Consider the following 25,003-nt stretch of genomic DNA (forward strand, 5'->3'; position numbering starts at 1 on the left):
CAAACTTGGCGTTGAGAATGTTGCTGCCCAGATCCTCAGGCTGTCACTGTTCCCGCATTCGGAAGTGCGTCCCCCGACTCGTGTTCGTACTTTTCCTACTAGTATGTCTACAGACTCAGGAGATCTTTCCATCAGAGAGCTACTTGGTGCTGCCTCGTTCATAAATGTACATTATCAAGGTCGAGCGAAAACCATTTCTGAGGGGCGCTAGCTTTTTCACCCTTTCCCTCACTGCTGCTCGTGACACTCCACAATGGCCGCATCAGGGTGGGAGAATGCCCATTGTCGGTAGCCATGTACGTGTGTTATGTTGCAGTGAATACCCGAACGAGATTCTCAAATACTTTCTCCTCCTGGCAGCTGCACTTGATGAACTCCATCAATGATATTGGCAGGGAAATACGTGCGCCTGTAATTTCAACCCGAACATTTTGAGCTGTAACTGATTCAAAGTATATACAGGCCACGCGCTAAGTGACTGTGTGATAGTCATGTCGATCAGACGCTAAGTACTACTACTAAGGTGAGATATTCGGATCATGCGAGTCCTCATCGTCAGGCTAATTTAGATCGTGCCTTCTTTTTCCCCTTAGCATTCCTTCTCCCCTTCGTGTGTTCCACCTTCCGGTAAGCTTTTGCAACAAAACTCTGAAAAGTATGTGTAGCGCCTTCTGACATACCAATCTTTTCCTTGTAGAAACTTACATCAAAATGAGCTGCAGTCGACAGGTACAATATGCCACGATCTTTCAATTTGCCATCATATTGACGGAAGTTCATGGCAGGATAGCGAGAGTGGATACTCGTCATGACGTCCGTGATATTTTGCGACGGTTCATCGTTACTGGATTCCTCATCGCTATCCAGGTAAAGTGCATACGTCCTCTTCAGCGATTGAGGGACAGAGTGTCCTTGTCGTTCGACAAGTGCCTCGTCGGAGATCACAAGTATCCTGGGCGGTAAAAGCCCCTGCTTGCTTGCAGAAGATATGCCTGCGCTTTGTTTAGTTGGTTTTTCTTTTGGTGTGGGTTTCTGTAAGGTAACGTCATATCTTGCAGATTACTTGCATACATCTAAACACATACCGTATTGATGATTACAATAGTGATCTTCTTACATTGTCTCCCAGAGGTCTGGGCCGCCCTCGCATCCCTGAATGCACTATCGATATCATAGACAGTCAAAAGCCAGTGGGGGGGATCCGTGCGGCGGGCGGTAGACAACCGCCAGCCTAAGTGTTCATATTTATCTGGAACATCCATGGTCGCTTTAATGGAATCAAAAATGTCCCGCCAAGACTCTGATTCAGAATGCAACCTGTCCACATATGTGGTTGGTTTGTTCGCATTCGTTGTATGTAACGGCACTTGGAACTCGACTATACAACTCCGCTGTGAGTATCGGGCCCATCTGCCAAGATATATGCTTCACTTACTTTTGTCGAGCTTAGTGTCCTGGTACTGTCCTGCGGTAAGTTATTTTATTGGCTGGTCGGCCATTCCTTCGTAAAATATTTGAACTGCATTCATGCGATTGGCCCCTTCATCATTGACATCGGGTAGTTCTGGACGGATACCAAGCAGATACGCAGCAGTCTGTGCACGAGTGCGCTGACGAGTAGAAGAGAGTGGATTGTTAGGACTAGTAGGAGAGCGACAAGTTTCCTGTCGAGCGCCTGACCGAGACTGCGACATGGCAAGAAAACTTTGCAAGACTGCCATCACCCACTCTTTACACTAGACTTTTATCATATTGTTGCCCGCTGCTTGATATCACTTTTGATTCCATAATGTCATGGCCTGGACGCGCACAGTTTATTACTGGTCCCCTTACTGTTCCAAAATAGACTCCAGAAATGACCAAGCATAGTGGAAATTCGAATTAGCAAATGTGTCTCGAACGTATTGAGAACGGGCTCGAGAAACGACCATGCTCGCTTCCATCACCGAATATAGTAGGTTCCTTAGACTTCCCAAAGAGGCTTGAGAAACGACCGAACTGTGCTCGCTTCAGCATCACCGAATAGCAGGTTCCTTAGACTTCCCAAAGTGGCTCGAGAAACGACAGAGACACTTACTAGTAGTGGTACCAACTTGAACAGTCAAATCGTAAGGTGAATTTCGGTCATTTTGTTTGAGAATTTTTGTCATTATTGACGTAGATGACTCCAAGCACAGTATTATAAGACGCCAGGCGGCCGTCCCCATCCTTCAACTGTTCTTCAAGTTCCCGGTCCCTATCTACCTACCTCTCTACGCGGCGGCAGGTATGGAGTCGGCATCCGAGAACAACTCGGGCAGTCCTCCTTTGGCCCAGGAAGCTTTGGACTCCCTGCGTGTCCCAACTTCTCCTCAGGCTCGGGCAAAGTGACAAATAGCTACCCTGATGGAAGAGGTCGAACTTTGAAGCAAGACAAGGCGACTAAGCAGAGGTACGCACTTGGTCAAACTCTCAGCGAGGCGGTTTTAATTTCTCATTATAGGAAGACCACCTATTATGTTTCGCAGGGTCGAGCCATCCGTCGTCTTGTCGCCCTGTACACTCCCATAGAGGATTTAATCGCCGAAAACGACCGACGTTGCGAATACCACGACGAAGCTATCAGCCCTGAGTCCACTATGGAGTAAGTATCTATCTTTCTTTTATTATACGTTGTTCTGAATGCAGTGATAGGCAAGACCGCACTCAACGGGGTTACATTGAACTTGCGAAGGCATTACCATGGATTCACGACAAGTTAGCAAGTCTTGATCACGAGGAGTCCGAAGACATGCTTAGAAAGGTTTGTTTTCCACGAACGTCTTTTCTCGCTTCTTCCTCATTCCCTTGTAGATCAGGCGGGGTGCAGACTCCGCTCGTGGCGACGATACGGGTACTCTCAAAGAACTCGTGGCCTCGTGGTTGAACGTTGAGTTCCGTCCGACTCCGTTCATCTCAGCTGGTGACAAGCATCGTCGAGGTTTTGTGAGTGACACATGTGGTAAGCTGTTGTGCCCGGCAGAATGGCACTGGGAGGATCCAGTGTACGTGTAGTTCTGCTGGTCTTTGTTACTCGCATGTCACTGATGTGCAGTCTAGCGTCAGGGCTGGTATTCGGGATCGTACGACCGCTTTCATTGTCTCTGAAAACTCCTGGCCTCTGTTCATGTATCACAACAGCGTAGCCGACCCCACTAATCTAGAATGCGGTCTCATGAGATCGAAGTTGTTAGTGATGGTGAGCATTGATTTTTGTAACTGGCTCGTGCTTCATTACATCACAGGGCTTCAAGGCTATATTTACCTCCCCCTCTTCTGCCAATGAGGTAGACTGGCGACGGTGAAGGTGCTGATGTCATAGAGAACAATCGCCGCGCCCGGAGACAGTCAGATCAAACCAAAGTAAAGACATGCGTTGCCTCTATTATAGGCATGAGGAAGGTGACTCCTCGCGCAATCGCGTATGCAGCTTGTCAAGTGAGCATTGATGCTTGCCTCTAGCTTGGAAATTGATTTTGAGTTTTGCAGATCCGATTTGCTCTTTCCAGCATCACCTCGTGGCGCACCATAGACGGAGATTTCGACTACCAGATGTTTTGGAACAATGTTGTAGATTTCTTCGAAGATCCCCCAGGTCCAGCTGCGCGAGGTAGGGTCAATGATACTCTCGAATGGTGGACTAGGTAAGCATCTGTTCATCAATGACTAGCCTGGGCTTGTAGCTAAATTTCCTGTGCAGGAAAGTTTTTGGCACAAACCACCGGCAGGACCTAACGTCGGAAGTTGTTTCCCGAATGTCTGTTAGTGCGCTTGCTGCCCAAAGACTGGCTATGGAGGACGCTGCGTTTGACTCCGATTCTTGATGCTTTCATTGCTGTGTCTTAGTACCTTCAATAATGTACTCTCTAATGCTAGTTTTATCGTGTTGCTCCCATGTCTGCATGGTGACTGAATTTGCCGTCTATAATCACCGCGTCGAATACTCTTTGCTGCACTGCATTCAGTGCAGTCCTACATTTGCACTGTACCATAAGCTACTAATATTATCGATATCAAAACATTTGTCTTTAAATCCGTATATCTAACAGCGCGTCGCGAGCTGTCAATAAGTCTCTTCTGCTCGTTTAATTGGCTATGACAAGACACCTTCGCAAGTGGTGATTTTAACAAATCTATTTATTTTGTAGATGACTGGAAAAAAATGTGCGGTATTGCCCATCAGTTTCCAAAAGTTCTTATTTCTGTAAATACACGAGATGTTCGTTGAATAATGAGGGAAACATTCGATGCGAAGCATCACTCACTGCTGTCAACTCGCGAGCCCAGGTACTGAGTCACAGAGGCACGACGCTGTCGCAAGTGAAGCGATATAACTGGTACGGGGCGAAATACACGAGATGTTCGTTGAATAATAAGGGAAATATTGATGCGAAGCATGACTCACTGCTGTCAACTCGCGAGCCCAGGTACTGAGTCACAGAGGCACGACGCCTGTCGCAAGTGAAGCGATATAACTGGTACGGGGCGAGAGACACGAGATGTTCGTTGAATAATGAGGGAAACATCGATGTGAAGCATGACTCACTGCTGTCAACTCGCGAGCCCAGGTACTGAGTCACAGAGGCACGACGCCTGTTCGCAAGTGAAGCGATATAACTGGTACGGGGCGAAATACACAAGATGTTCGTTGAATAATAAGGGAAATATCGATGCGAAGCATGACTCACTGCTGTCAACTCGCGAGGCCAGGTACTGAGTCGCTGCAGATACATAGAATGGTAATTGTCCAATTAATGACGAACATTGAAAATTCCAAACAAAATGTCGTGAAGTCAAAGCGGGACAAACGTTTGATTCATCTCTCGCATATTGAACACATCCGCTGCTACCGCAAAGGTAACACTTTTTCGCACGGATTCCCAATCTACATCTAGCAGACAAGAATCCAACACCTTGAACGTTGCTTTGCCCGTGGGACTTGTGTTCACCTAGCTCGAGCATTATCTTCGCATGTAATCGATGTGTTGTTGCTAGTCGGCCAACACTTTATCGTTTTTCTTCACCTAAAGGCTAAAAGCATTCAAATAGTGAAGATGACGATAATTGTGTGAGATTACAGTTTAGCACTGCCACGCCGCATGCTTGCAGCGTTACACCGAGGTTCGAATGATCGCCAAACGCGGTCACAACCGCAAATTCTGTGCACTCGATCAAAAATGTACGCTTTTGATTTTGTCCCAAGGGATGACCTGATGCAGTATTGTGTTCCAGTAAGTCTCCATTGCACAATAATATTGCTTTTCAGCGACAGACTGGGAAATCTATGCATTGAGAAAGCGTGTGTACTCTCACATACCTCGGAACTGTATTTGCGCTCCGTATAATGCATGGTTCTGTGCAACAGTTTACCAACAAACATTTTGCGTGCGCGACTCCGGTCCTTCTATGTCATTGCAACTCGGCGTCCATCGAGCAGTGATACCTACTTTGACACGACTCAGGACATTGTCACTATTCTATGCAATATACCACTCAAAGCGACACTCGTCGAACATTCGGTCAATACAGACAAACTATTCGTTGAGAATTGATGTCTACTGTTACTCACACTTTTTACCAGAGCAAGTTACTCGCCCATTCAGTAGTCATCCGCAGCGAGCAAAAATATATTGTGCAAAGACCAAATGACACCGTTCTCTTCACTGATGAGCATCGCCTGAGTGTCTCGTAGTTCTGCATGCTGCAACCTCCTTCCTTGTCCTTCTCAAACCAGGCTCATATTCCAATGCATGAACCTGTGCGAGTACATTGTCTCCTAGACCCGTGCCAGTGAAAAAGTCCTCGAGGCAAATAGGGCTACCAGGCCCGTGTACTTGCAAATTAGTCTTTCCTCGACAATGCCAAACATTCCCATGTGAAAGCGGTTGGCAAATTTACGCTGATTGTTGCGATGCTTAACAATATATTACTTTAAATATCATTCTCATTTGTTCACAGGTTCTCTGATGTTGGTGCGACCCTGCAGCTTCAAGCTCCTTGCACCCACATGAAACTCAAGGCCAGACTTCAAACAAGTCAGTGGGTGTGTAGAAAGCTTTAATCCTCACTGTGTAAATGATAGTGCTGCCACTCCGAGATATCTGATAGTTGCTGTAAGTCACCTCACTGTGCAGAATGACCACATTAATGTACAACTTTTTGTTGCGCTATCATGATAAGGACTGAAACATCAATTCTACGGCTACTGGTGGCAGGTGCTGGAAGCTTGAAGGCGAAGGGCTGTGCTTGGTGGTGCAGGTAGACAAGAGAGGCATACAGCGTCTCAGGAGACAAGATATTGCAATTGTCGTGGAGTCCGAGGAGTCTGCTTCTCAGTACATTTAGAAGAATTTCGGCAACACCCGGGAAGTTCGTTGCCGTTTATTCTTCCTTCGGTATGTTCCATTACAGAAACTTGGACTATAGCTATGTCTTCATCTTGACGAGTCACATCCTGGAATTCTGTTCTTTATTGACGGTTTCGATGCTGTGACGATATTGTATCAACCGATCATTGTTTCTGAATCAATCTAATGGAAGGCAAGAGAAGTTGATGCGTGGAACTACTAATAGGCGAAGATCACGATGGCAGTCGGATGGGATAAACTTGAAGTCTACTGCCACACCTCGAATGGTAGGTTCACCTTATTACCTGTTTAACATCTGCACCTAGTATCTGCACACACTTGCGTCGCTGATACTTGGTATGTCAGGGACTTGTGTATCGTGTCGATCGAATACTTGCTCAGGCTGTTGCGTGTCAACAACTAGTACATCTCCCCCTTCAGTGCACTGTAACTCCAAGGCCCCCTCGAAAAGTGCTTCAAAAAACACGCACAATGGATCGTTTGCTCTACGCGCATGTTACATCATGCATGGCATGCTGGTCATGATCCACATAGTCTTTGTTATCTTCTATATCTGTCAATCAAAAGACTATGCAACTTTCTCTTCCACATCAACAAACAGCGATTTCTGGTCTGCGATGCTTAGTGCTTCACTGCAAGCGTTTTATACTGTACGTGTCCACGATATCTGCTGGTATCCCAACGATACACTAATGATATGACTTGATCCAGATATACACTGGTGTTCTGCTTTTCCTTACCCAACGGCTTGCGATTTCGAGAACGCTCGTACGCCGTATGAAACTGATGGCTGTTCATGACATCTCTGGCGCATGGGCGGGCCTTGGCTCTGCACTCACTAGCGTCTGGCGACAAAACCGACATATCCGCCTCGCGGTGGACAACCTCTGCTGTGGCAATTTACCTTGCGAGCATAACCGTGTTGCATGTCACCTCTTCCACTCTCCTACAATTTCAATCCTTGAAGTCATTTACCACTATAGTTAACGCCTCGGTGCCCACAACACTAGGATGGCCAGATGATTCATCGTACGGCAATTTCACAAACCTGGGACCCATTGTTGCATCCCTACCAGTCATCAGTCAATTGACTGGACTGGCGTCTACAGGATTAGCAAACACGACATTGTATGACACCCTTACACTCTTCTCTGACAGCCTTACACCTTACGACACCCCTCTAATTGGTTCTGAGGCAGGAATTGTGGTTGTGAATGCGACAACAGTGACCTCGAGTTGTGGATTGATTCCAAATGTGACATACTCTGCGAATACCAGCACAGCAATCTTTCCGTTCGGGCAAGATTCTTTAGTGTTTAATACGAGCATTCCGAGGCTTTGTTGGTAGTTGTGGTTGGGGTGATATTTTATCATGCTGAAAATCTCTACAGGGCCAGACCAGATACATATAATTCCATGGACTATGAAGATTCTGATGGTGACTCAGAGGACTCGGAGGTAAGCGTTCACTTGTTCGCGCTTACTATGGAAGCTGAGTAGCAATTTGACCCTAGCTCGATGGTATCTATATTATGGTATCCACATTATCGGGGATCGACCCTTCAGTACAAGATGAGGTCGCCGTAAACACGACTTGGGGTACGTATGCTTAGTTGTAATACAGTTATGTTAACAATATGTTCTGCAGCTATCCCCGACATTGTCACTCCATACGTCATACAGGTCTATTTTATATATTGCTCGTTGTCGGTGATCACTATAGATGAGAAGATCGGTGCGCAAACCAACAGTCCACCGAGTCCCACGTCCACTGTATCGCAGCCATACATGCAATGGGAAATGTACTCAGACTATCAACTTAAATTCGGGCAGTCGAATACTAGTAGTTGGAAAACACAAGTGCGTTATACGGCGCTCATTTTGAAACTTCAATGACATACGGTCAATTTTAGATCAGCAAGGCTTTGGCTACGAACTACAGCAGCGGGATGGTGTTTGAAGGTACCCGCTCACAAATCATCGAACCCTCTATTGTGGACGAGTAGGCCAAAAGTTTTCCTTGAGTGCACTGCATGTCTCACGTACGACTTGAACTCTGGGTATATCATGTCATTGGTAGGTTTGAATCTCGCCGCGGAATATACACAATTCCGAGCCCACGGTGCTCTTCCGATTTTGAATTTCACTTTGGGACCAAATGAACTAGAATTTGCGGTTCCGAGAACAGCTGCACAACTCATCTGGCTAGGTAAGGGATACGTTCAAGTATTGTACTATTCTTACTCATTCATTGATGCGTGCTTAGCGGGACAATTGGGCGCAGCCAATGGAGGAATTGACCCTGGCAATGGGTTGGCTTATGCCGACATAGACGTCCCCAAATATATCCTACAACTCAATGTAAGTGAACTGCACAAACGCTGTTTTCAAATGATCGATGGAGCATTGTAGATCAACCTTCTTCCGGTGAGTTCGTGGTTGTATACATGCGATAACCATTTATCGAAAATTGTTCTAGTTGGCTTTCGCGGCGGCTGCATCAGTGATCATGTTGGGACTGGCTCTACATATGACCCGAGCATTCGATACATCGCACGACAGACAGGCCCGGGCTGCTATCCCAAATATAGGTGTACAGCAACTCTTGTGGTTGGGTCATCGTTCAACCTCTGTCAATGAAGTCCTGGAAGATGTGCAACATCCGACAGAGGCCAATCTGCGTCGAGCAGGCATGATAGATGTTTGTTTTTCGCATATAATACCCGACGAAGGAGAGGTAGAGAGTTCAACTGCCATCGATAGTCTCTCTTGTAATGTCGGCCACCGTCGTGATGATAAGGAATGATTTGGATTTGAGAATAGAGGAATGGAAGGCTGTTTCTTTTCTATACTGTCTTTCCGTGGTTCATACTGCTCTGGTGCGGCGGTCCGCATCATGGTTGTTTTGTTTTTGGTATCATTTGTCAATTTAGATGCGGAGTATTTCTCTTAATAACGACCACTACATTGTGACAGAAATAGGTGCGTCACAGATATCATTATCATGCGGATGGCGCTGGCTTGCTTCTTTATTGATGCACACAAAACTGGCAAAGATGCATGGCACGCCATCTCCCTGTCATGGCTGGCATCCCCTCGGGGACGGGCGTTTTAATGTTAGTAGTGTTGGAAGGTATTTTCTATGGTAAGTATCGCAATGTGTTTATCATGGAGTATGGCCAACACTGAGACAATTCCCTACTTTTAGATGCTCCAGTTCGTATTGTACTCAATGGAATCCCATCTCAAAGGCTGCCTTCTCGACTTCTAGAGGCCGACAGCCTCGGATGAGACAGAACAGGGGACCTTGAGCGTTCAGAAGGTTAGAACGCGAAGACGACGGTAGTCACACTACAGTATTAAAAACACGGTCAGTAAAGAACATGTAATGAGGTTTAAAGACTCACGTCTACGAGCACAATGGTGTCTTCATCAAGCATGGCGTTTGTAAATGTCGGTTCTCCAGGGGAGCGAGGAGGAGGAAGTGTGCGTGTGGTAATGGTGTAAGGAAGGCTCGTCCGGACCCTCCTAGCGAACACCTTGTCCTTTATGACTGTTGTGTCGTTTACAAGACGCATATCTTCCTTCTCAAAGCCCAATGCTGCGGCTCGCTTGATCGCAAGTTGGTTGAAATCCCAGATTTGTAAGGTCTGCGAGGATCGGCCTGCAGTGTCTGTTACGAATGAAACAAATTTGCTTCCAAACACGTTTCCGGTCCAGACATGAGGGTGAGGTGGGGACTTCAGAAAGCGGGTACCTGTGGGACCCCACTCGTTCCAGTTGATAACATGTCGACGAGTCTGTGGAGGAAGGGCCATGACAGAAGATAATAATACGTTTTCTGGTACGAACAGGTCATACGAGACGGTCTCCTGCTTCTCTTCAACCCAAGTGGTGATAAGGAAAAGTCGTTGTCCATGTGCTATTGAGAAGGGAACGTGCGCCTCTGAGTTAGGTTTGCACCCAGGCGATGGGTCAGAGCGAATTAAAATCGTCACAGGACTGACAACAAAGTCAAAAGATGGGAATCCAAAGACACAAACACAATCGTTGGTGAGGGCAACCTTTTTGGTGGAAGGTTTTGATATGTCCAGAACGAAAAGTCGAGGCTCCGTGACTCCAGTCTCGTCCATCACCGTTCCCACTAACAGAAGGTGAGGTGTGAGGAAGGCGAAAGTAGTAATGTCGCGACTGGAAGATCTCTAGAATAGATATCAATATAGTAACAGGTAACACGGATTCAACTTTAACTTGACTCACCAGTGTTAATTCACCAGTTTGCCAGTTCCATACCATGAGCTCTGATATATTATCCTCGACTATGAATAAAATGGCGAGGATCTTGCTACACGTTTGGATACTAAGTTCCATCTCGAGTTTAGCAGATTGCATATACAGGCGATAATCAATGACTTTGACTGCAGATGGATGCGCATGTCCAGTGCTGAGGGATCGTGGATGTATCCGAATCTGCATATATGACTTTGTATTATTGTGGGCTGGACTGTAGGCTTGTTTCAGAATCAGAGAACATGCACCAGGAAAGAAACGTACATCAGGATGGGCTTCTCAACAAGCACCAGAAGATCTTGGGCAGGATCCATTGTAAAGTCCTCGGTGTTGCTAAGTAAGGGTATCCTCCATGAACTGGCTGGAATGTTGCGGTATTGTGAAGGGAGTTGATACAAACGCATGGTGCCCAACAGATTAGACTGGGCAAGTACACCCCCGTATAATTGCCATTCAATGTCATCTTGAAGTAGAGGTAGGTCTCGCGACTCTACCCATTGTAATGTTTCCCAGTGTTCATTGCGCTCCTTGAGCAACGCGAGTCGTGACGCGGCTGAGACTAGGCTTCGTCTCTTACCATCTTCCAGGCCAGACACGGCCAACTCAATGGCATACTGGGCAGGAGGACTTTCGTCCACCATCGAGCAGAGAAATTTGCATACCTGATAGTAGGTGTGAGTACTAAGGTAGATACAGCCTCGCAGAACCCTACGAGTCTCAATGTTAATAAAGTTCTCCAATCTAGATTTGACAAAGTTTGACGGATGACCTCGCTCGGCAGTAAAGTCAATGAGTCCCGGCGCTGGCTTGGACGTCTAATATTGCGACGACGAGACATTTGAGTTGTTCACACAGTGATGATGATAAGTAATTCAAAGATGTGGCGCGAGGTCGCCTTCAAGTTGGTGTGGTGACTCTATGGCCAATCGAATGTGACAGTGTTTTACATCTAAACTCTCGAAGGCTTTAGATAAGCGCTCACTAAATATACACAGGTCGTAGTCATCAACTTTGAAGTGCCTTCTTAAAGTTTAATCCGTCTTCCAGCGCATGATTTCCACTTCACAATGCTCAAATCTCTCAACGCGTACTCATGTTTCGTTTCAACGTTATATTTTTACAGAGCAGCCGTGAACAAGATCGACTTACAGTTCTACATCTTCGCCTTCGTGTTTCTTTAATCGTGTATGATTTCATCCAACATCTCGACGAGTACCTTGCCTTCTAACACAAACGAAGGTTATCAACTGCCTGTATTCCTCTCTCCTCGATGCATAAAATCATAACATGCATTCCCCGGTTCAACGCCCAAGATACCTTGCACGCCCTTTCTGTCCAGCTCGCACAATTCCCTGACACTCCCTACCTTGTTCATCACATATTTAACATTCTTCGCTGTCACTCCTGGTAGACATCGGAGCAGCTCCTCTGCAGCAGCGTTGATGCCTGCGCCTGCTTCTGTGTCTTCCTCGGCGCCGATTGCAATCGCGCGGTTAGGGTCAGGCTCGAAGGCGTTGGCTTTGAGGTCGTTGAATATATCTGCTGTACCATAGGGGGACGATGACCAAATGATTCGAACACGAGGGAAGTGGAGCATGAGGAGAACAAGTTTGGATTGAATAGAGGGAGGAGCGCGATCAGAATCTGTTGGACCTGTTGATTTCTTCGCGGGATATTTGCTTGTGGGCTTGGCATACGACTTTGCTGATTCCGCTACGGTCTGAAAGAGAGGTGAGACACTAGATCTTTGGAGATCTGTCGTGTAAGATGTACCTCAAGTGAGAACGATTTGTTCTCCTCAAACTCGATGAGTAATATGGGCTGCTTATAGTGCACCGACATCAGCTCGCATTGTGTGTACCTGCAACTCGTCAACGATAAAGAAGCACAAATCCGAGAGACTTACAATCGACCGCTATTGAAACTCGCAACTAGATCAGGTATGCTCTTCCTCTCGACGCACATATCTGGCGTGAGGATGTAATCCCCGACAGTCAGCGTCGCCGGAATAACGAGCAGGCCAGATGCGTGAAGAAGCGAAGGTAGTGTCGAACGGAATTCACGCATGTCGACGATCACCTGCGATGGCACAGTACTCAGCTCCTTCCTTCCGCCTGCGAGACGGGTGCTGATCGTTTTGATAACTGCATCGCTTTTCCCAGCGTGTTTGTCCTCGAAGATCGGCAGGAGCATAGACTAGACATGATAATGAATGACTCGCACCACGCGTGAGATAGTGAAACCAAACGACGTACTCCGCGTTCCTTGATCAACTTCTCGAAAGACTCCTTCTCGCGCCTCAGTCCAGCAAGGTACTTGTGCTCCTCGCAACAGAGTTGGTACACCATGAAATATACACGGACGCCCATACCAGGGTTAGAGTTTCTGTACACCTATTAAGTTGCCGCATCAAACAGGGTGTCAACATCTCTTAGATAAAAAACTAACCTCGATGCGCCTCACGAAATCAAGGTTGGGTTCAAACATCACAATAAATCTTGGCTGCAGTTCCGCGAGAATCTGGTCGTCCGTGTCATCAGTATATGCTCGCACAACAACCGTCTGCGAGGGCGCAAGCAAGCCGTAGTGCGTGTCAAAGTCTATTTCTGCTTCGCTTGAGAGAAGCGTTTCAAGGAGGAGAGCGTCTGCATCGGAGGAGACAAGGAGGTCTGAAGGTTGACTTGCAAGGCTGAATCCAATCTTAGTGAGGAATGCACAATTACAAGCATCCTGACGCACAAGGCTGCGATATCATCTCCATCGTCTCTCGACTCCACTTTCGGATCGACAACCGCTGGTTTACTTGGTGCAACAGTCATTGGTGCACCGCCACGCACCCTTCTCCGATTCGCACTTCGCTCTTGTCTCGTCTTATCTTTCCTCTTCAAAGCTTCACTAATCTCGCCCTCAGGTTGCGATGATGACTGTGGCTGCGGGACAGAGAACCGAGGTGGTTGTTGGTACCTTGGTTGTTTTTGTCTGGCGTTCTGGCCTTTCCAATACAGGTATGTCCGTAATTTGCGCTCCATCATGGATCGTCCGCGAGAGCCTTTCGGAGCAGTACCGTCCATCTCCCCCAGGAACTCACTCACAAGGGTTGAAGAACGTGGAGACGAGGTCATGACAAGTACCGTATTGGTCCCGCGAGTTGGCGGACCTGACGCGCGTCAAGCAAGAACATTGGTTTCGGTCAATGGGACTCACGAGTCGACACTGCCTCCTGTCTCATCAACTCTTCCTCAATTTCTTGAAGTACATCTGCAAGGAGATCCCACTTTGGAAGCTCTTCGAGCACTGGAGACATGTTATCCGGAACCCATGGTTTCTTCTCTTCCTTCTTCTTCCCGTTATCTCCATTATTGCTTCTTGTTAACCCATGCGCCTCATCAAGTGCAGCCCATGCATCCTCATCGTCAACGTCAATCACTTGGCTCTCAGGAACCGAAGATGTAGGTTTTGGAGCAGTAAGGACATAACACCGTCGTTTCGCGGTGCTAAAAATGATATTAGCCGCATCAGTGAGCATCCAAGGGGACTGGTGTTGTTTAGCTGCACCAGTTACGGTTGTGGTATTCGAGGTTACGAGAGTTTCAAGGTACGCGTGAAAAGCGAGCGCGTCATAGGACAACAGGTACCTTGATGGAGAGCCCAGATCAGTAGCGGTATAAAATGCACAGCATAACACATGAAATATAGTAGGTAGTAGAGACAAAATGTACAATTAAAAGAGTAGAAAACATACGTTAATAGACGTCTGAGCGTCGCGAGGTCACCCACGAGTTGCTTCGTCCGTGGACCGACCTTGTGCCATACGGGGTCTAATTGCCTGCGGACCACTGCATCAAAGGAACGGAAGTATGCGGACTCTACATTAAGATCATCAAGTTCAAGCTGTGGGATGAATGAATGAGGATTCGTTCAGGGGCCAATAAGGCAGCTCAAAGATTCTTACTGTTTTATTAGATCTCTTGAGCTCGGAAAGTGTGATGGTCATGCATTGGACTATCGCATGGTGAATTGCCTCCATAGGCTCTGTGAGACGCTGATACAATTCGATGACATCTGCTCTACGCGTTTCGAGCGTGTTCTTGACGTCTTCGTGAAATCTGAAGCGAAAAACGGATGAGAAAGACGGAAACAAGAGCACTGGAAGGCAAAGAATACGAACATCAGTTAGGAAGGAGGTCACCCACCGTGGATATATATGAACGCGTCTTAATTGAAGCTCCTTCATGATGTTCTTCAGCGGAGACATGCCACTGGTGATATGCTCAGGCTGGTCCGAAAATGCTTTAAGAAAGCCAGCCTTATTCTTTTCTCGGTATAGCCGGACAATGAATGCTTCAAGGGAGAGGGCAGTGACCCTAGGTGGTACATCGATTCATCACCGGACACAACGCAGAAGAGCTGTCACGCACTTTTCAGCATGTAAAACAATTAAACCAGTTATGAGCTCTGTTGGAATGTCGGATTGCAGCATGTCAACGATAAGAATGCGGGAGGTGACAGAAATGAGGCCGCCATTCTTGTAGAGATCCTGTCTGCGAGCGTTGTGTTAATATGCTGCAGAAGAATGATGCGAATAGTTACGATTCGTTCTCGAAGTGATGGTTTTTTTACCATAAGTATGAATAACTTACCTATCCCGCTTTCCCATCTCATAACCCACGATCCGCAATCCAGGCCGCCTGCACCCCATAATACCCAGTTCATCCCCAATGGCAGTCTCCTCTTCCGGTGAAGCGTTCAAAAGCAAAATAAGGCTTTGCTTTGAGTCGTATATTTGCATGAGCGTGCATATGGTACGACGAAGTCCAAGTCCACGGGCAAGGATGAGCAAGTCTGAAGTTGCAGGGTCGTGAATCTCCTCAAGTATTGATTTGTGGAACGGCAGGAGTATCGGCATTATGGCAATAGAATTGAATCCAAACTATTTGCGTACAGTAGGCTAGATGTGATCTGAAGCTAGCAGTTACTAGCCAGGACTCGGATAAAGGTCATCCACCGTACTGTAAATTTACTGTTCAATTTGCTACTCACGTGATGGATCAACGCGTTCTCTGCTCGGGCTCAGACTGCACACGGCGAATGTCGGAGCAGTCATTAATTATCTCCTCGATTTGCTCTTGACCGACTCGTCCGTCTGCGTCAGTTTTGAACCCTTTCACTGTGTCATGTTTATCATTCAAGTAAATCGACAAACATCCGCTCACTATTAGCCGGTAGCCCCTACTACACTGGGTTTCAACGGCATAGGTCAATACACCTTCGCATTAACGCGCGTACCGAGCGTGCTCGACAGCGGAAAGAGTATGAATGGTATATTTTCAAAGTACGTCGTTATTTCTCACACCTAGTAATATTGCTCAACTTACAACCGTTGATAGTCTCGAGAAGAAAATACAAAGATGGCACCTCTAGCATCCTAGCCGCTTTCGTTGCTTTGTGGTGCGTCTTTTTTTGTATATCTGGACGTATGAATCTAGGGAGAGACACCCAGTATACCTCTAAATGGAAAATTTAGACAAAAGTATATATCCTTCTTCATGTTCAATATACGAGGGACGACGCGCATACATTTCCACTCCATCAGCAATGCAGACGTATCCATATATCATCAAAGCTGGGATGGCTGATGCATATGCTCAGTACAAGGGTAGCACGAACCATGTCGCCAATCCCTGGACCACCGTGACTCTCCCAAACTCAGCATGGCGCCATGCTTCTATGATGATAGTTATGACGCTCAAACTTTTCCCGCCTGTCTTCCACCTTCTGGGATGTGCTTGTGACAATTCTGAATCGTACGTTTCTATTCGTTTCGCTTGTATAACCCGTTCTGAAAGGCGTTGTGCTTGCCATAGACACCATGTCTGAATACATAAAACTAGCCTGGCATGTGCCGATGGTACACCTGTCAAAATAAAAGGCACGTCACAAATCATTGAGAGTTACAATTACCTCGTGTCGCGAGCCTGCTCGACAGCACTCTGCTAGGTACGTTGTTGTCTTAGGATATCAGATTCATTCCCGCACAGACCTGTGTCATTTTCAGAACTTGTGTGTATCTCATTTCACCTGCTGAATTTCTCTCTGCATGTTGATTGATTCAAGTCTGTCACTTAACGGTGGACGCAAGCTGTATCTCTCTACATCGGTCCTATCTGAAGCCTGAAGTGTCAAGCACAGGCCGAAACATCGTGTATCACAATCATGCCGGCCGCCAAGATCGATATCTCTGCACCATACGAGCATGAACGGATAGTTTCACTTAGTTACTAGTCGGATACTAAGGTGGAGCCTAATAGACCCATTCGCAGTCTTAATCTTTCTTTCATAACCAAACTGAACGAGCGGAACATCATTGTTGCTTATCACCATAGCCTTTTCAAGTTCCAACCGAGATGACTACATTCTGAGTCAATGGGCTTCGGTAAGCGATGATTATTTTGTTGATGAAAATTCACTCGTCCTCCATCCGTCACCGTCTCGTGTAGTACCATTTAGTAAGTGAAGCAAATAAACTACCTGCACATGTGGTGATAACATCATCCTTCCAGTGTCACAGTGGGCGTATTGAATGCGTGAGATGCATTTCATGTCGATCAAGGAGTGATGGTGTTTCAAGATTGTATGATATTCCGTTATCGGTCAACAGTGTCCCCCGATGGCATCGGTGGCCTTACAGTAAACTGGTATGTGTCAAATTAATGCATGACATCGGATCCGAGCAAAAGCTGATTCAAGGTAAGCATCACAGTAACGACTGAGGTCTGTGTATTCAACTGCACCTTATAGCCAGTGATGTCGTACTAGTCTATATTGACCAACCCCTACGTTTACTTATAAGCAGGTCATACAGATGTCATTCGCATATGTCCGCCACAAACAACACCCCTGTGTCCGTGCCTGACCGGCGGATACTGCACTCGATGTCTTCCACACCGCAAGAGAGTGGGTCACTGACTAATCACTCTTCGCTCTTCACCCTCATCATCATCAACACTGCTCAGCTTACGAACCCATTTTATTGGAAAGGAAGGCAGATCGAAATTGCAGATCAATGGATGCCGAAAAAGCGGCGCAACGAGCGGTCTGCACCGTTTTCGGTCAAGATCGTTCGTAAGTCCTATTACAATCCATCTAACTTACAAGATAACGATGGTTTATATGGCTGGCGGACCATCATCACCAAATCGCTCAGTCGCCCTTTTGTACTCTTCGTCCACGAGCCGATAGTTCAGCTCCTCGGTATTTACATGGCGTATCTATACGGGTTACTGTATCGCAAGTCATCTATTCTTCGACAGACGTGAACTCACGTAGCCTCTCAGTCTTTTTGACGACGATACCACCGATCTTTCAGGGTGTATACCAGGAGTCGCCGGGAATCGCCGGCCTTCATTACATTTCGCTTGGCATAGGATTGGTTGGGGCGTGCCAAAACGACGAACATGGTTTACATTCATCTCAAGAATAAAAACGGCGGAGTTGCAACGCCGGAATTCAGATTGTGTTCGTTGTATTATTCTAGTGTTACCTTTCTTGAGTGCTCACTCGATTTACCGTCAGCTGGTATGGTTCCTGGATCTCTGCTACATCCAATAGGGTGCTTGATCGTAGGCTGGACCTCTGAAGTCCATACCCATTGGATAGCTGTAGATATTGTTGGTTTTATTCTCCTATCATTATTTCTCTACTGATGGTTTCGAGAGGGTATGGCACTTGTGGGCGCAGGTATCATTCTGAGTTTCCAGTGTATTCAGACCTACATCCTTGAATGCTTTCAGCTTCATGCCGCTTCCGGTACGTATAATCTGGTTCCCATGTAATTTATCTCAAATGTTTCACACTCAGCAATTGCTGCTGTCGCCCTTTTGAGGTCACTGGCAGGCTTTGGATTTCCCTTGTTTGCTCCAGCAATGTATGACGCACTCGGGTTCGGGAAGGGCAATACTGTTCTGGCAGTTGCGGCAATCGTCTTAGGCTGTCCTGCGTATGTCTTCCTCCCTTATCCTTCTGTCGTCACCCTCGGTAGTAATACCTGCAGGCCCTGGATATTCTGGCATTACGGGGAGCGGATACGGAACAGCAGTCGACATGCGCATTGATAACTCTAGATGAATTGAGGAACAACCGAAATGGCGCATGACGCACGAGTTATGAACCCTGCGGGCAGTAGTTGTGCACTGTACATTACACGTTCGCCAGGTTTCTAGATTGATAATAGACTCATGTAGGAGATCAGAACAGGCCATAAACACACCAGAATACTATTTACAACTGAACCTCCACATGATTAGGTGCTACATGCACATATGTACGATAACTCCAAAATATAGGTGTCTTGAATTGTTCACTTCTAACTAATAAGCTCACCACCAGCGAATCTCTGTCCATAGTAGGGGTCCAAAAATTGCAATTGCCGTCCATAACTACACAAAAATGTCAGTCGGAATAACTAAAGATCAAGTAGTAGAACTTACAACTCTACAGCTCAGCCAGAATAGTCGAGGGTAATCTAGTATTGAAGGGATTTGCATGACATGCATGTCCGAGTTTTTTTCGTCAGTGTGCACTTCACCATTCCCGGTCATATTGGGAGTGTCATTCACATGCGACTTGCTATTTGCGCGAGGTGCACGCATGCGTCTAGGGTGTGCAAAGAGCGACCATATAGAATACAATGCCACATAGAAGAAGTGATACGCAAGGAGTGAGGTTGAAGGTGCAATTCTAGGTCGGTGGTGAACACAGAAAACATGGCAATCGTGATTGGGAAATCACTCACCCACTCAGCAATGATACCGGACCACGGACGGATTCCCCTCCCCTTTCGAAATACTTGAAGCATCCGTCTTGGAAGACAGTCAAACACTCGCCATCAGCTCCAAACACGTCATAAAGGGCGACGCTCATAATATTGATAGTCGCAGCCAGCCCTTTGCGTTCCCACCACCATTTGTCGAGAATGCCCTTCATCTGGCTCCAGTCAAGTAGGTCGTTTATTTTATCGAGGTGCTGGGAAAGTATGTATACGTCAGACAGTGCAACGGTCATACCACCGCCTGTGAGTGGATGGCGCATGTTCCAGGCGTCCCCGAGAAGGATAACACCACGTTTGTGCGTCTGAGGGGCAGGCGGTAGGAATGAATTGGGCATGCGGCGAACACGATCAGCAGAAAGAGCAGCACGGATCGGCTCATGTAGTTGATTAGGGAGGGAAGGCATTACTTCGGTGATGATATGTTTCTGGGGGGTCTTGAGCACATGCAAACTATGAGCGGCAAGAAGCGAACCTTTAAGTCGGATGGCAGTGGACCTTTGACATCTACGAGTATGCGGGTATCGTGTTCCGATATTTGGTATAGCAAAACGGGTCCGTGGCCACGTACGAGCGCGACAGTCCCGTGCTGGGACATCGGCAACCGTGCATCCTTGAGTATCGCACCACAGAAATGCGACTTCGTACTTGAAGGACGTGCAGATGGACCTTGTACGGTACTACGGAAGTTCGAGAAGCACCCATCTGCAATAATTGTTAGGTCTGCACGAAAAACCTCCTTCTCCTTGCAGCCAGAACGCGTAGCTTTTACACCGACGACTCTTCCTTCCTCTTCCACAAGTTCGTTTACGGTTGCTTCGATGACATCCACGCCTTTCGCGCGCTTTGCGTGTTCCCTCAGTCCCTGCACGAATAGTCCATGATGGAAACTCCGTCCTTCTCGTCCATCAGGGTATGGAATATGAACAATGCGACCATCTTGAACGACCGCGTATCCGTGTACTGGAATCGCGTCTATACCTTCTAATGCACCCTGTAAGCCAAGCTTGTCGAGGAAGGCGACACCGGCAGGTTGGAGCAGCTCGCCGACTATACGGTCAGGTTCGGCAAGGCTCCGCTCGAGGAGTGCAATACGACGTTGCGGAGCTGAAGACTGCGACAGTGCGTGGGCAAGAGCAGAGCCAGCGATGCCAGCGCCGACAATAAGTACATCGTACTGCAAGGACATTCAATAACACGGGTAGTAAAGATTAGTTTGCAAAAATAAGTAGCAAGCCCTCAAACGCCGCCTCCGCTGCATCACACATATTGGATTTGACACTCCGACTCGTATGATTTTTACCAGATATTCCTACCTGGCGGTCTTATGGGCTTTCGTGGTCGCTTGCCAACTATTACCCCGACTTATAAAAATTACTTCCACTTCATTAGCAAGTCTAAACCTCAGATTCCCTGCTAAACCTCTGCGACAAACTTCAATGTCTACGTTCAACTTGTCAACATACCTGAAGTCCCGGAAAGCGGAATTTCTAGCTGATAATGGGGAAGGATGGACAGTAGTAATGGGAAATGAAGCGGGTGGTATGCTCAACCGTATTTCGCTCGGTCTTAGTCCTTACTGTTGTCTTGCACCAAATAGACCTCGATTCTCTCGCTAGTGCACTCGGATATGCCTGGTTGCGCTCCAACAAGAGCGGAAAAGCGATCGCATATATAACTACACCTAGGGAGGATTTTGGCCTTAGAGCAGAGAATTTGCACGCCCTTGGTCTCGCTGGCATCGACCACCCTTTTGAAGAACTTTATTGCTCTGGTGATCCCATTCCATCACAAGTGTCCCAGTTTGCACTTGTGGATCATAATGTCCTTGACACCAGATACGCATATCCGACAGCCAGGGTTGTTGCAGTGATAGATCATCACGAAGATGAAGGACAATACATGGATACTAGTACGACTGATCCCAGGATAGTCGAACCGGCTGGAAGTTGCTCGTCTCTTGTTACAAGATTGTATCAATCGTCTTCCAACCTTTCCATACTCCCAGAAATATCCACACTCTTGCTAAGTGCTATTTTAATTGATACTCACGGCCTGAAAGAGGGAGGAAAAGCTCTGGATGTTGACAAGGAGGCAGCTGCGTTTTTAATTCCCAATTCCCTTCTGGCACACAAGGAAGAAATATCCGCATCATCAGATATCCAAACAATCATCCACCTCCCTTCCGTCCAGTCTCTGTCCACAACGTTAAGAGAGGAGAAACTCTCTGTATCCCATCTCAGCACGCGGGACTTACTGCGGAGGGACTACAAAGAGTACTCATTCAGCAGGCCCGCATCTGAGGATGCGACGCAATCTTTCAATACGATGAGAGTGGGTCTTGCCACTGTTCCGCGTCGCCTCTCCGCATTCTTTACATCGTCAAGTTATCCTATAAAAGAAATTCAAGATTGGTTCGACGAAAGAGACCTTAGCGTTCTCGGCATCCTCACTACTTTTCGGAGCACGAAAGGCAAGGGGCGGGAGCAACTTTGGATAGTCAAAGCAGATGAAGGCATCGCAGAGAAACTTTTGCAAGGTCTCGAATCAAGCGAAGAGCTTAAACTGAGAAGGCTTGATTTCCCAAAGTTCGTGGGCAACGCCAACACGGCTGATGAATCTGAGGACGATGATGTTGAAGAAGTAACGGCCGATGAAGCGCGATTCGGGGATTCATTTGTTGCGAGGGCGTACGAGCAGGGTAACGCGAAGGCGACAAGGAAGCAGACTGCCCCCATTCTCCGGAGACTTATGGAAGGGCTATGAACTCACGAGGTGATTGTTTGACACAGTTTGAAACACTCTTATACCTGATATATCCGATGCATATGTATAAAGACACGCAATGAAGCCATGCAAAGTTAGCGATCACTGTCGAATTGTCCTTGCGTTTCTCCATAAGCAATTAGAATCTTTGCCCCCTCGTTCATGACACGGTTGCAGGTCCAACTAACGCGTTCAAGCGTGGTAAACTCTTGGAGCCCTTCCTTCAAACAGAATCCTTATCAAAACTGTGGTTTGTGCAGGCTAGGGCTCACAATCCGCAGTCCACTCTCCACCGTCCACAATATCCACATTTTCAGTCACTTCTATGGCCAGTGGAAAGCGTGTCTGTTTGTCACCCAGGTAAACAACAAGCACTTCATATTCCGTATTGTCAGTGGTTCTCTTCGTTCTACCTCTTACCATCTTTCGAACTGTTCGCACCTCACATCATGAATAACGACATCCCTGCGCTCGATTGTCCAACAGTCGTCAATGATTTGGCTGATCGTCTTGGCTCTCTAAGCCGCTTTCTGGACGGCATCAACGACCTTATGAAATTCAGTTCCTTAGGAGACCACGAATTGCAGCACTACGGTCGAAAGGTCTTGCCCTCACAATTCAATCATCTTTTACAGTCAACTGACGATTATTTTCCCGTGCAGATAATCGCTCTGACTGAAGTAAGTATAATTTGAAATTTCGCAAACTGTTCCAATACTGATGCTCTCGGTATTTAAGGGTGCACGTATGACATTGAGACGCGAGGGAGTGGCCCTGTACCTCTTCGTTCTTTGTTCAGAGGAACTTTTGCCGTACAAGTCGGCGTACTTCAGGTTTCTTCTTTGGATCAGACGCCGCAGGCCCGCGTTTCCCGCTGACATTGGGGGTAAACATCAGTCGTTTATTTCGTTGGATTTCCTTATTCACCGTTTGTACAGATCGAATTACTTCTCTCTTGTCTGTTCTAAAGAGCAATTTCACTATACGGTTCGGGGGAGTTGACACTCGTGCCCAACTGGGCATCGAGGAGTTACTAGTGCCAAATGACGCACCACCCGCTTGGGAAACCGCCATCCAGACTGCAGCACATGCTGCTATTGCCTTGTCGCCACGGAAATCATATGCGGCGTCGGACGTTATGTTACGTACGTGAAGCTGCTGCGATAAGTATTCAGGAGACCTAGATTGACCATTATTTTTTAGCACCGGATGCTTTGGCGAAAAAAAAGCGGAGAATCCAGGAGCTCGCACGTTATGTGAAGTCACCGGCTGCGAATATGCCCCCACCAGTTTCTCGGGAGTACCTGCCGAGCAAGAACCGGGAGGCTCCTCAGCTTCGAAGGCCGTTCGTTCGAACCAAAGCCATACGCTGCGAGGTTGTCCCCGAGAATCAATCATCGGTCGAAGATCTAAACGATTGGGAGGCTCCTTGCCTTCCAAGGCCATTCGTTCAAACAGAAGCCATATGCTGCGAGGTTGTCTCCGAGAATCAATCATCGCTCGACGATCTGTTTAACATGGACTGATTGCTACCACGTCGTATTTCATCAAAACCAAAACATCAGTCCCCTTTCGTTACATGGCTGTTCCTCCAAGTTTGAATTTGTATTTATATATCCATCGCCCATCCCATTATCGACGGACAATCCTCTTTCCTCGGCTGCCACCACTGGTATCTGAAGTCTAGAGTCCTTTGCCCCATCCCATCTGTATGTTATGTATATTTTGTAATTAGATCTCTGTTAGAGCCGCTTTGGGATGTCTTTTCATCAATATTAGTATTCACATCACTCTGATTGTTGTCCAGCTTTTCCACAGCACGTTCCAATATTTCACATCATAATCAGGCTGTATTGGTGACTCGAACCCGGCCGGTTGGGCGCCAAAAATGCGCTGGGATTTTGAGTAGACACATCGAATCACTCGCTCGGATTTTTCCTGAAAGTGGCATGGAAACTCTGGCATTTCTGACCCAGAAACTATGGATGATTCACTGGTGGTAAGACCTTTTGGACACTTAGATGAATGAACATTTGGTGCAGAACAACAACGGCACGGGTCAAAGGAAATGCGACGGAAGGGGGCACATCAGGAGACCGCAGAGTTGTATTGGGTCAGCGGAGAGAAACAGGATTTCAGGCTCGAGGGATAGCAAGACTACCGGACACAATGCCGCAGGCTCAAAGAAGGAAGTGGGTATAGTGTTAGAAATGAGAATCTTGATTGATCGTATCGACTGTTGCCGATGAAACAATTAGTACGAAGAAGTTTCATGATCAGAAGCTCTCGAACGAACTAAAGTGCACGATTGGGGGATTTCTGATTTAATGAAACAATATTACTTGAAGGCGCTGAAAATCAGAATCAGCTGGCGAAGCGATGTGTTCCAGGATTGCATAAAAAAGTACATTGGGAAGTGAGGTTATATGTAGCGTGCATCATACCGGCACAGTGGGTATCGACCGATTTGATGCTAGAACTCGACGTGATCCGTCAAAGATGTTCCAACTGTTATGTAGCTGGCTTGATGTCGTATGAGTTGCACCGATCATGTGGAGCTTCATCATGCGACCACACTGCCGTTGATGGGATGCAGGCCCATGACGTGAGCTCTTTCTTCATGCTCTGATGATCAAGGAAAATCTGGTTTCCTGAATAGTTGTACTGTTCAAATATATTACTTGCCTCCATGAGACGATGATGTAAGGAGACGGAAATGAACTATACCAGCGTCTCA

At 47.0% G+C, this 25,003-nt stretch overlaps 10 protein-coding genes across 10 annotated transcripts; 5 read left to right on the forward strand and 5 right to left on the reverse strand.

Annotated features, from left to right (window-relative positions):
* Positions 1 to 555: 555 nt before the first annotated feature.
* On the reverse strand, positions 556 to 1,694 carry F5891DRAFT_974199 (uncharacterized protein; the record flags this gene model as incomplete). Its single annotated transcript, XM_041376430.1, has 5 exons — positions 556 to 648; positions 706 to 1,032; positions 1,086 to 1,249; positions 1,436 to 1,460; positions 1,521 to 1,694. The coding sequence occupies 5 exons, from the start codon at positions 1,692 to 1,694 to the stop codon at positions 556 to 558; spliced, it is 783 nt and encodes a 260-aa protein (XP_041234489.1).
* Positions 1,695 to 2,832: 1,138 nt separating this feature from the next.
* Positions 2,833 to 3,666, forward strand: F5891DRAFT_936991 (uncharacterized protein; the record flags this gene model as incomplete). The annotated part of the gene is made up of 5 exons (XM_041374068.1): positions 2,833 to 3,023; positions 3,085 to 3,217; positions 3,264 to 3,305; positions 3,343 to 3,451; positions 3,500 to 3,666. Coding segments are annotated over 5 exons (642 nt in total), but the record flags the coding sequence as incomplete, so codon positions are not given.
* Positions 3,667 to 3,951: 285 nt separating this feature from the next.
* On the reverse strand, positions 3,952 to 4,980 carry F5891DRAFT_1168856 (uncharacterized protein; the record flags this gene model as incomplete). The annotated part of the gene is made up of 5 exons (XM_041365471.1): positions 3,952 to 4,220; positions 4,284 to 4,352; positions 4,424 to 4,493; positions 4,707 to 4,739; positions 4,828 to 4,980. The coding sequence occupies 5 exons, from the start codon at positions 4,978 to 4,980 to the stop codon at positions 4,198 to 4,200; spliced, it is 348 nt and encodes a 115-aa protein (XP_041234491.1). The 3' UTR covers positions 3,952 to 4,197.
* Positions 4,981 to 6,603: 1,623 nt separating this feature from the next.
* Positions 6,604 to 9,192, forward strand: F5891DRAFT_974202 (uncharacterized protein; the record flags this gene model as incomplete). The annotated part of the gene is made up of 13 exons (XM_041376431.1): positions 6,604 to 6,652; positions 6,692 to 6,722; positions 6,790 to 7,036; positions 7,098 to 7,154; positions 7,354 to 7,730; positions 7,778 to 7,844; positions 7,901 to 7,985; positions 8,035 to 8,246; positions 8,300 to 8,348; positions 8,467 to 8,595; positions 8,653 to 8,747; positions 8,799 to 8,813; positions 8,866 to 9,192. 13 exons carry the CDS (start codon positions 6,604 to 6,606, stop codon positions 9,190 to 9,192), a joined length of 1,740 nt encoding a protein of 579 aa, XP_041234492.1.
* Positions 9,193 to 9,539: 347 nt separating this feature from the next.
* F5891DRAFT_1135079 (uncharacterized protein) lies at positions 9,540 to 11,685 on the reverse strand. Its single transcript, XM_041364786.1, has 4 exons — positions 10,941 to 11,685; positions 10,647 to 10,890; positions 9,794 to 10,588; positions 9,540 to 9,737 (listed from the first exon to the last, which is right to left on the reverse strand). Exons 1-4 carry the CDS (start codon positions 11,315 to 11,317, stop codon positions 9,702 to 9,704), a joined length of 1,452 nt encoding a protein of 483 aa, XP_041234493.1. The 5' UTR covers positions 11,318 to 11,685; the 3' UTR covers positions 9,540 to 9,701.
* Positions 11,686 to 11,733: 48 nt separating this feature from the next.
* F5891DRAFT_1098557 (uncharacterized protein) lies at positions 11,734 to 15,661 on the reverse strand. Its single transcript, XM_041363546.1, has 12 exons — positions 15,317 to 15,661; positions 15,095 to 15,217; positions 14,870 to 15,040; positions 14,629 to 14,782; positions 14,419 to 14,567; positions 13,881 to 14,311; positions 13,416 to 13,833; positions 13,125 to 13,365; positions 12,932 to 13,069; positions 12,583 to 12,872; positions 12,450 to 12,537; positions 11,734 to 12,396 (listed from the first exon to the last, which is right to left on the reverse strand). The coding sequence occupies exons 1-12, from the start codon at positions 15,580 to 15,582 to the stop codon at positions 11,920 to 11,922; spliced, it is 2,946 nt and encodes a 981-aa protein (XP_041234494.1). The 5' UTR covers positions 15,583 to 15,661; the 3' UTR covers positions 11,734 to 11,919.
* Positions 15,662 to 17,551: 1,890 nt separating this feature from the next.
* Positions 17,552 to 18,787, forward strand: F5891DRAFT_1180486 (uncharacterized protein; the record flags this gene model as incomplete). The annotated part of the gene is made up of 6 exons (XM_041365937.1): positions 17,552 to 17,927; positions 17,987 to 18,045; positions 18,101 to 18,191; positions 18,249 to 18,343; positions 18,392 to 18,482; positions 18,534 to 18,787. The coding sequence occupies 6 exons, from the start codon at positions 17,552 to 17,554 to the stop codon at positions 18,785 to 18,787; spliced, it is 966 nt and encodes a 321-aa protein (XP_041234495.1).
* Positions 18,788 to 18,938: 151 nt separating this feature from the next.
* On the reverse strand, positions 18,939 to 20,729 carry F5891DRAFT_1273361 (squalene epoxidase-domain-containing protein). The gene is made up of 4 exons (XM_041370136.1): positions 19,976 to 20,729; positions 19,468 to 19,928; positions 19,163 to 19,412; positions 18,939 to 19,111 (listed from the first exon to the last, which is right to left on the reverse strand). Exons 1-4 carry the CDS (start codon positions 20,687 to 20,689, stop codon positions 19,052 to 19,054), a joined length of 1,485 nt encoding a protein of 494 aa, XP_041234496.1. The 5' UTR covers positions 20,690 to 20,729; the 3' UTR covers positions 18,939 to 19,051.
* Positions 20,730 to 20,939: 210 nt separating this feature from the next.
* Positions 20,940 to 22,266, forward strand: F5891DRAFT_1180488 (DHH phosphoesterase; the record flags this gene model as incomplete). Its single annotated transcript, XM_041365938.1, has 2 exons — positions 20,940 to 21,042; positions 21,101 to 22,266. The coding sequence occupies 2 exons, from the start codon at positions 20,940 to 20,942 to the stop codon at positions 22,264 to 22,266; spliced, it is 1,269 nt and encodes a 422-aa protein (XP_041234497.1).
* A 225-nt stretch (positions 22,267 to 22,491) lies between these two features.
* On the forward strand, positions 22,492 to 23,920 carry F5891DRAFT_32925 (uncharacterized protein). The gene is made up of 5 exons (XM_041371364.1): positions 22,492 to 22,868; positions 22,929 to 22,946; positions 23,005 to 23,152; positions 23,205 to 23,411; positions 23,470 to 23,920. The coding sequence occupies exons 1-5, from the start codon at positions 22,716 to 22,718 to the stop codon at positions 23,790 to 23,792; spliced, it is 849 nt and encodes a 282-aa protein (XP_041234498.1). The 5' UTR covers positions 22,492 to 22,715; the 3' UTR covers positions 23,793 to 23,920.
* The last annotated feature ends 1,083 nt before the right edge of the window (positions 23,921 to 25,003 follow it).

Source organism: Suillus fuscotomentosus (assembly GCF_016647785.1).
Source record: "Suillus fuscotomentosus strain FC203 chromosome Unknown F5891scaffold_1, whole genome shotgun sequence".
Classification (NCBI taxonomy): domain Eukaryota; kingdom Fungi; phylum Basidiomycota; class Agaricomycetes; order Boletales; family Suillaceae; genus Suillus; species Suillus fuscotomentosus.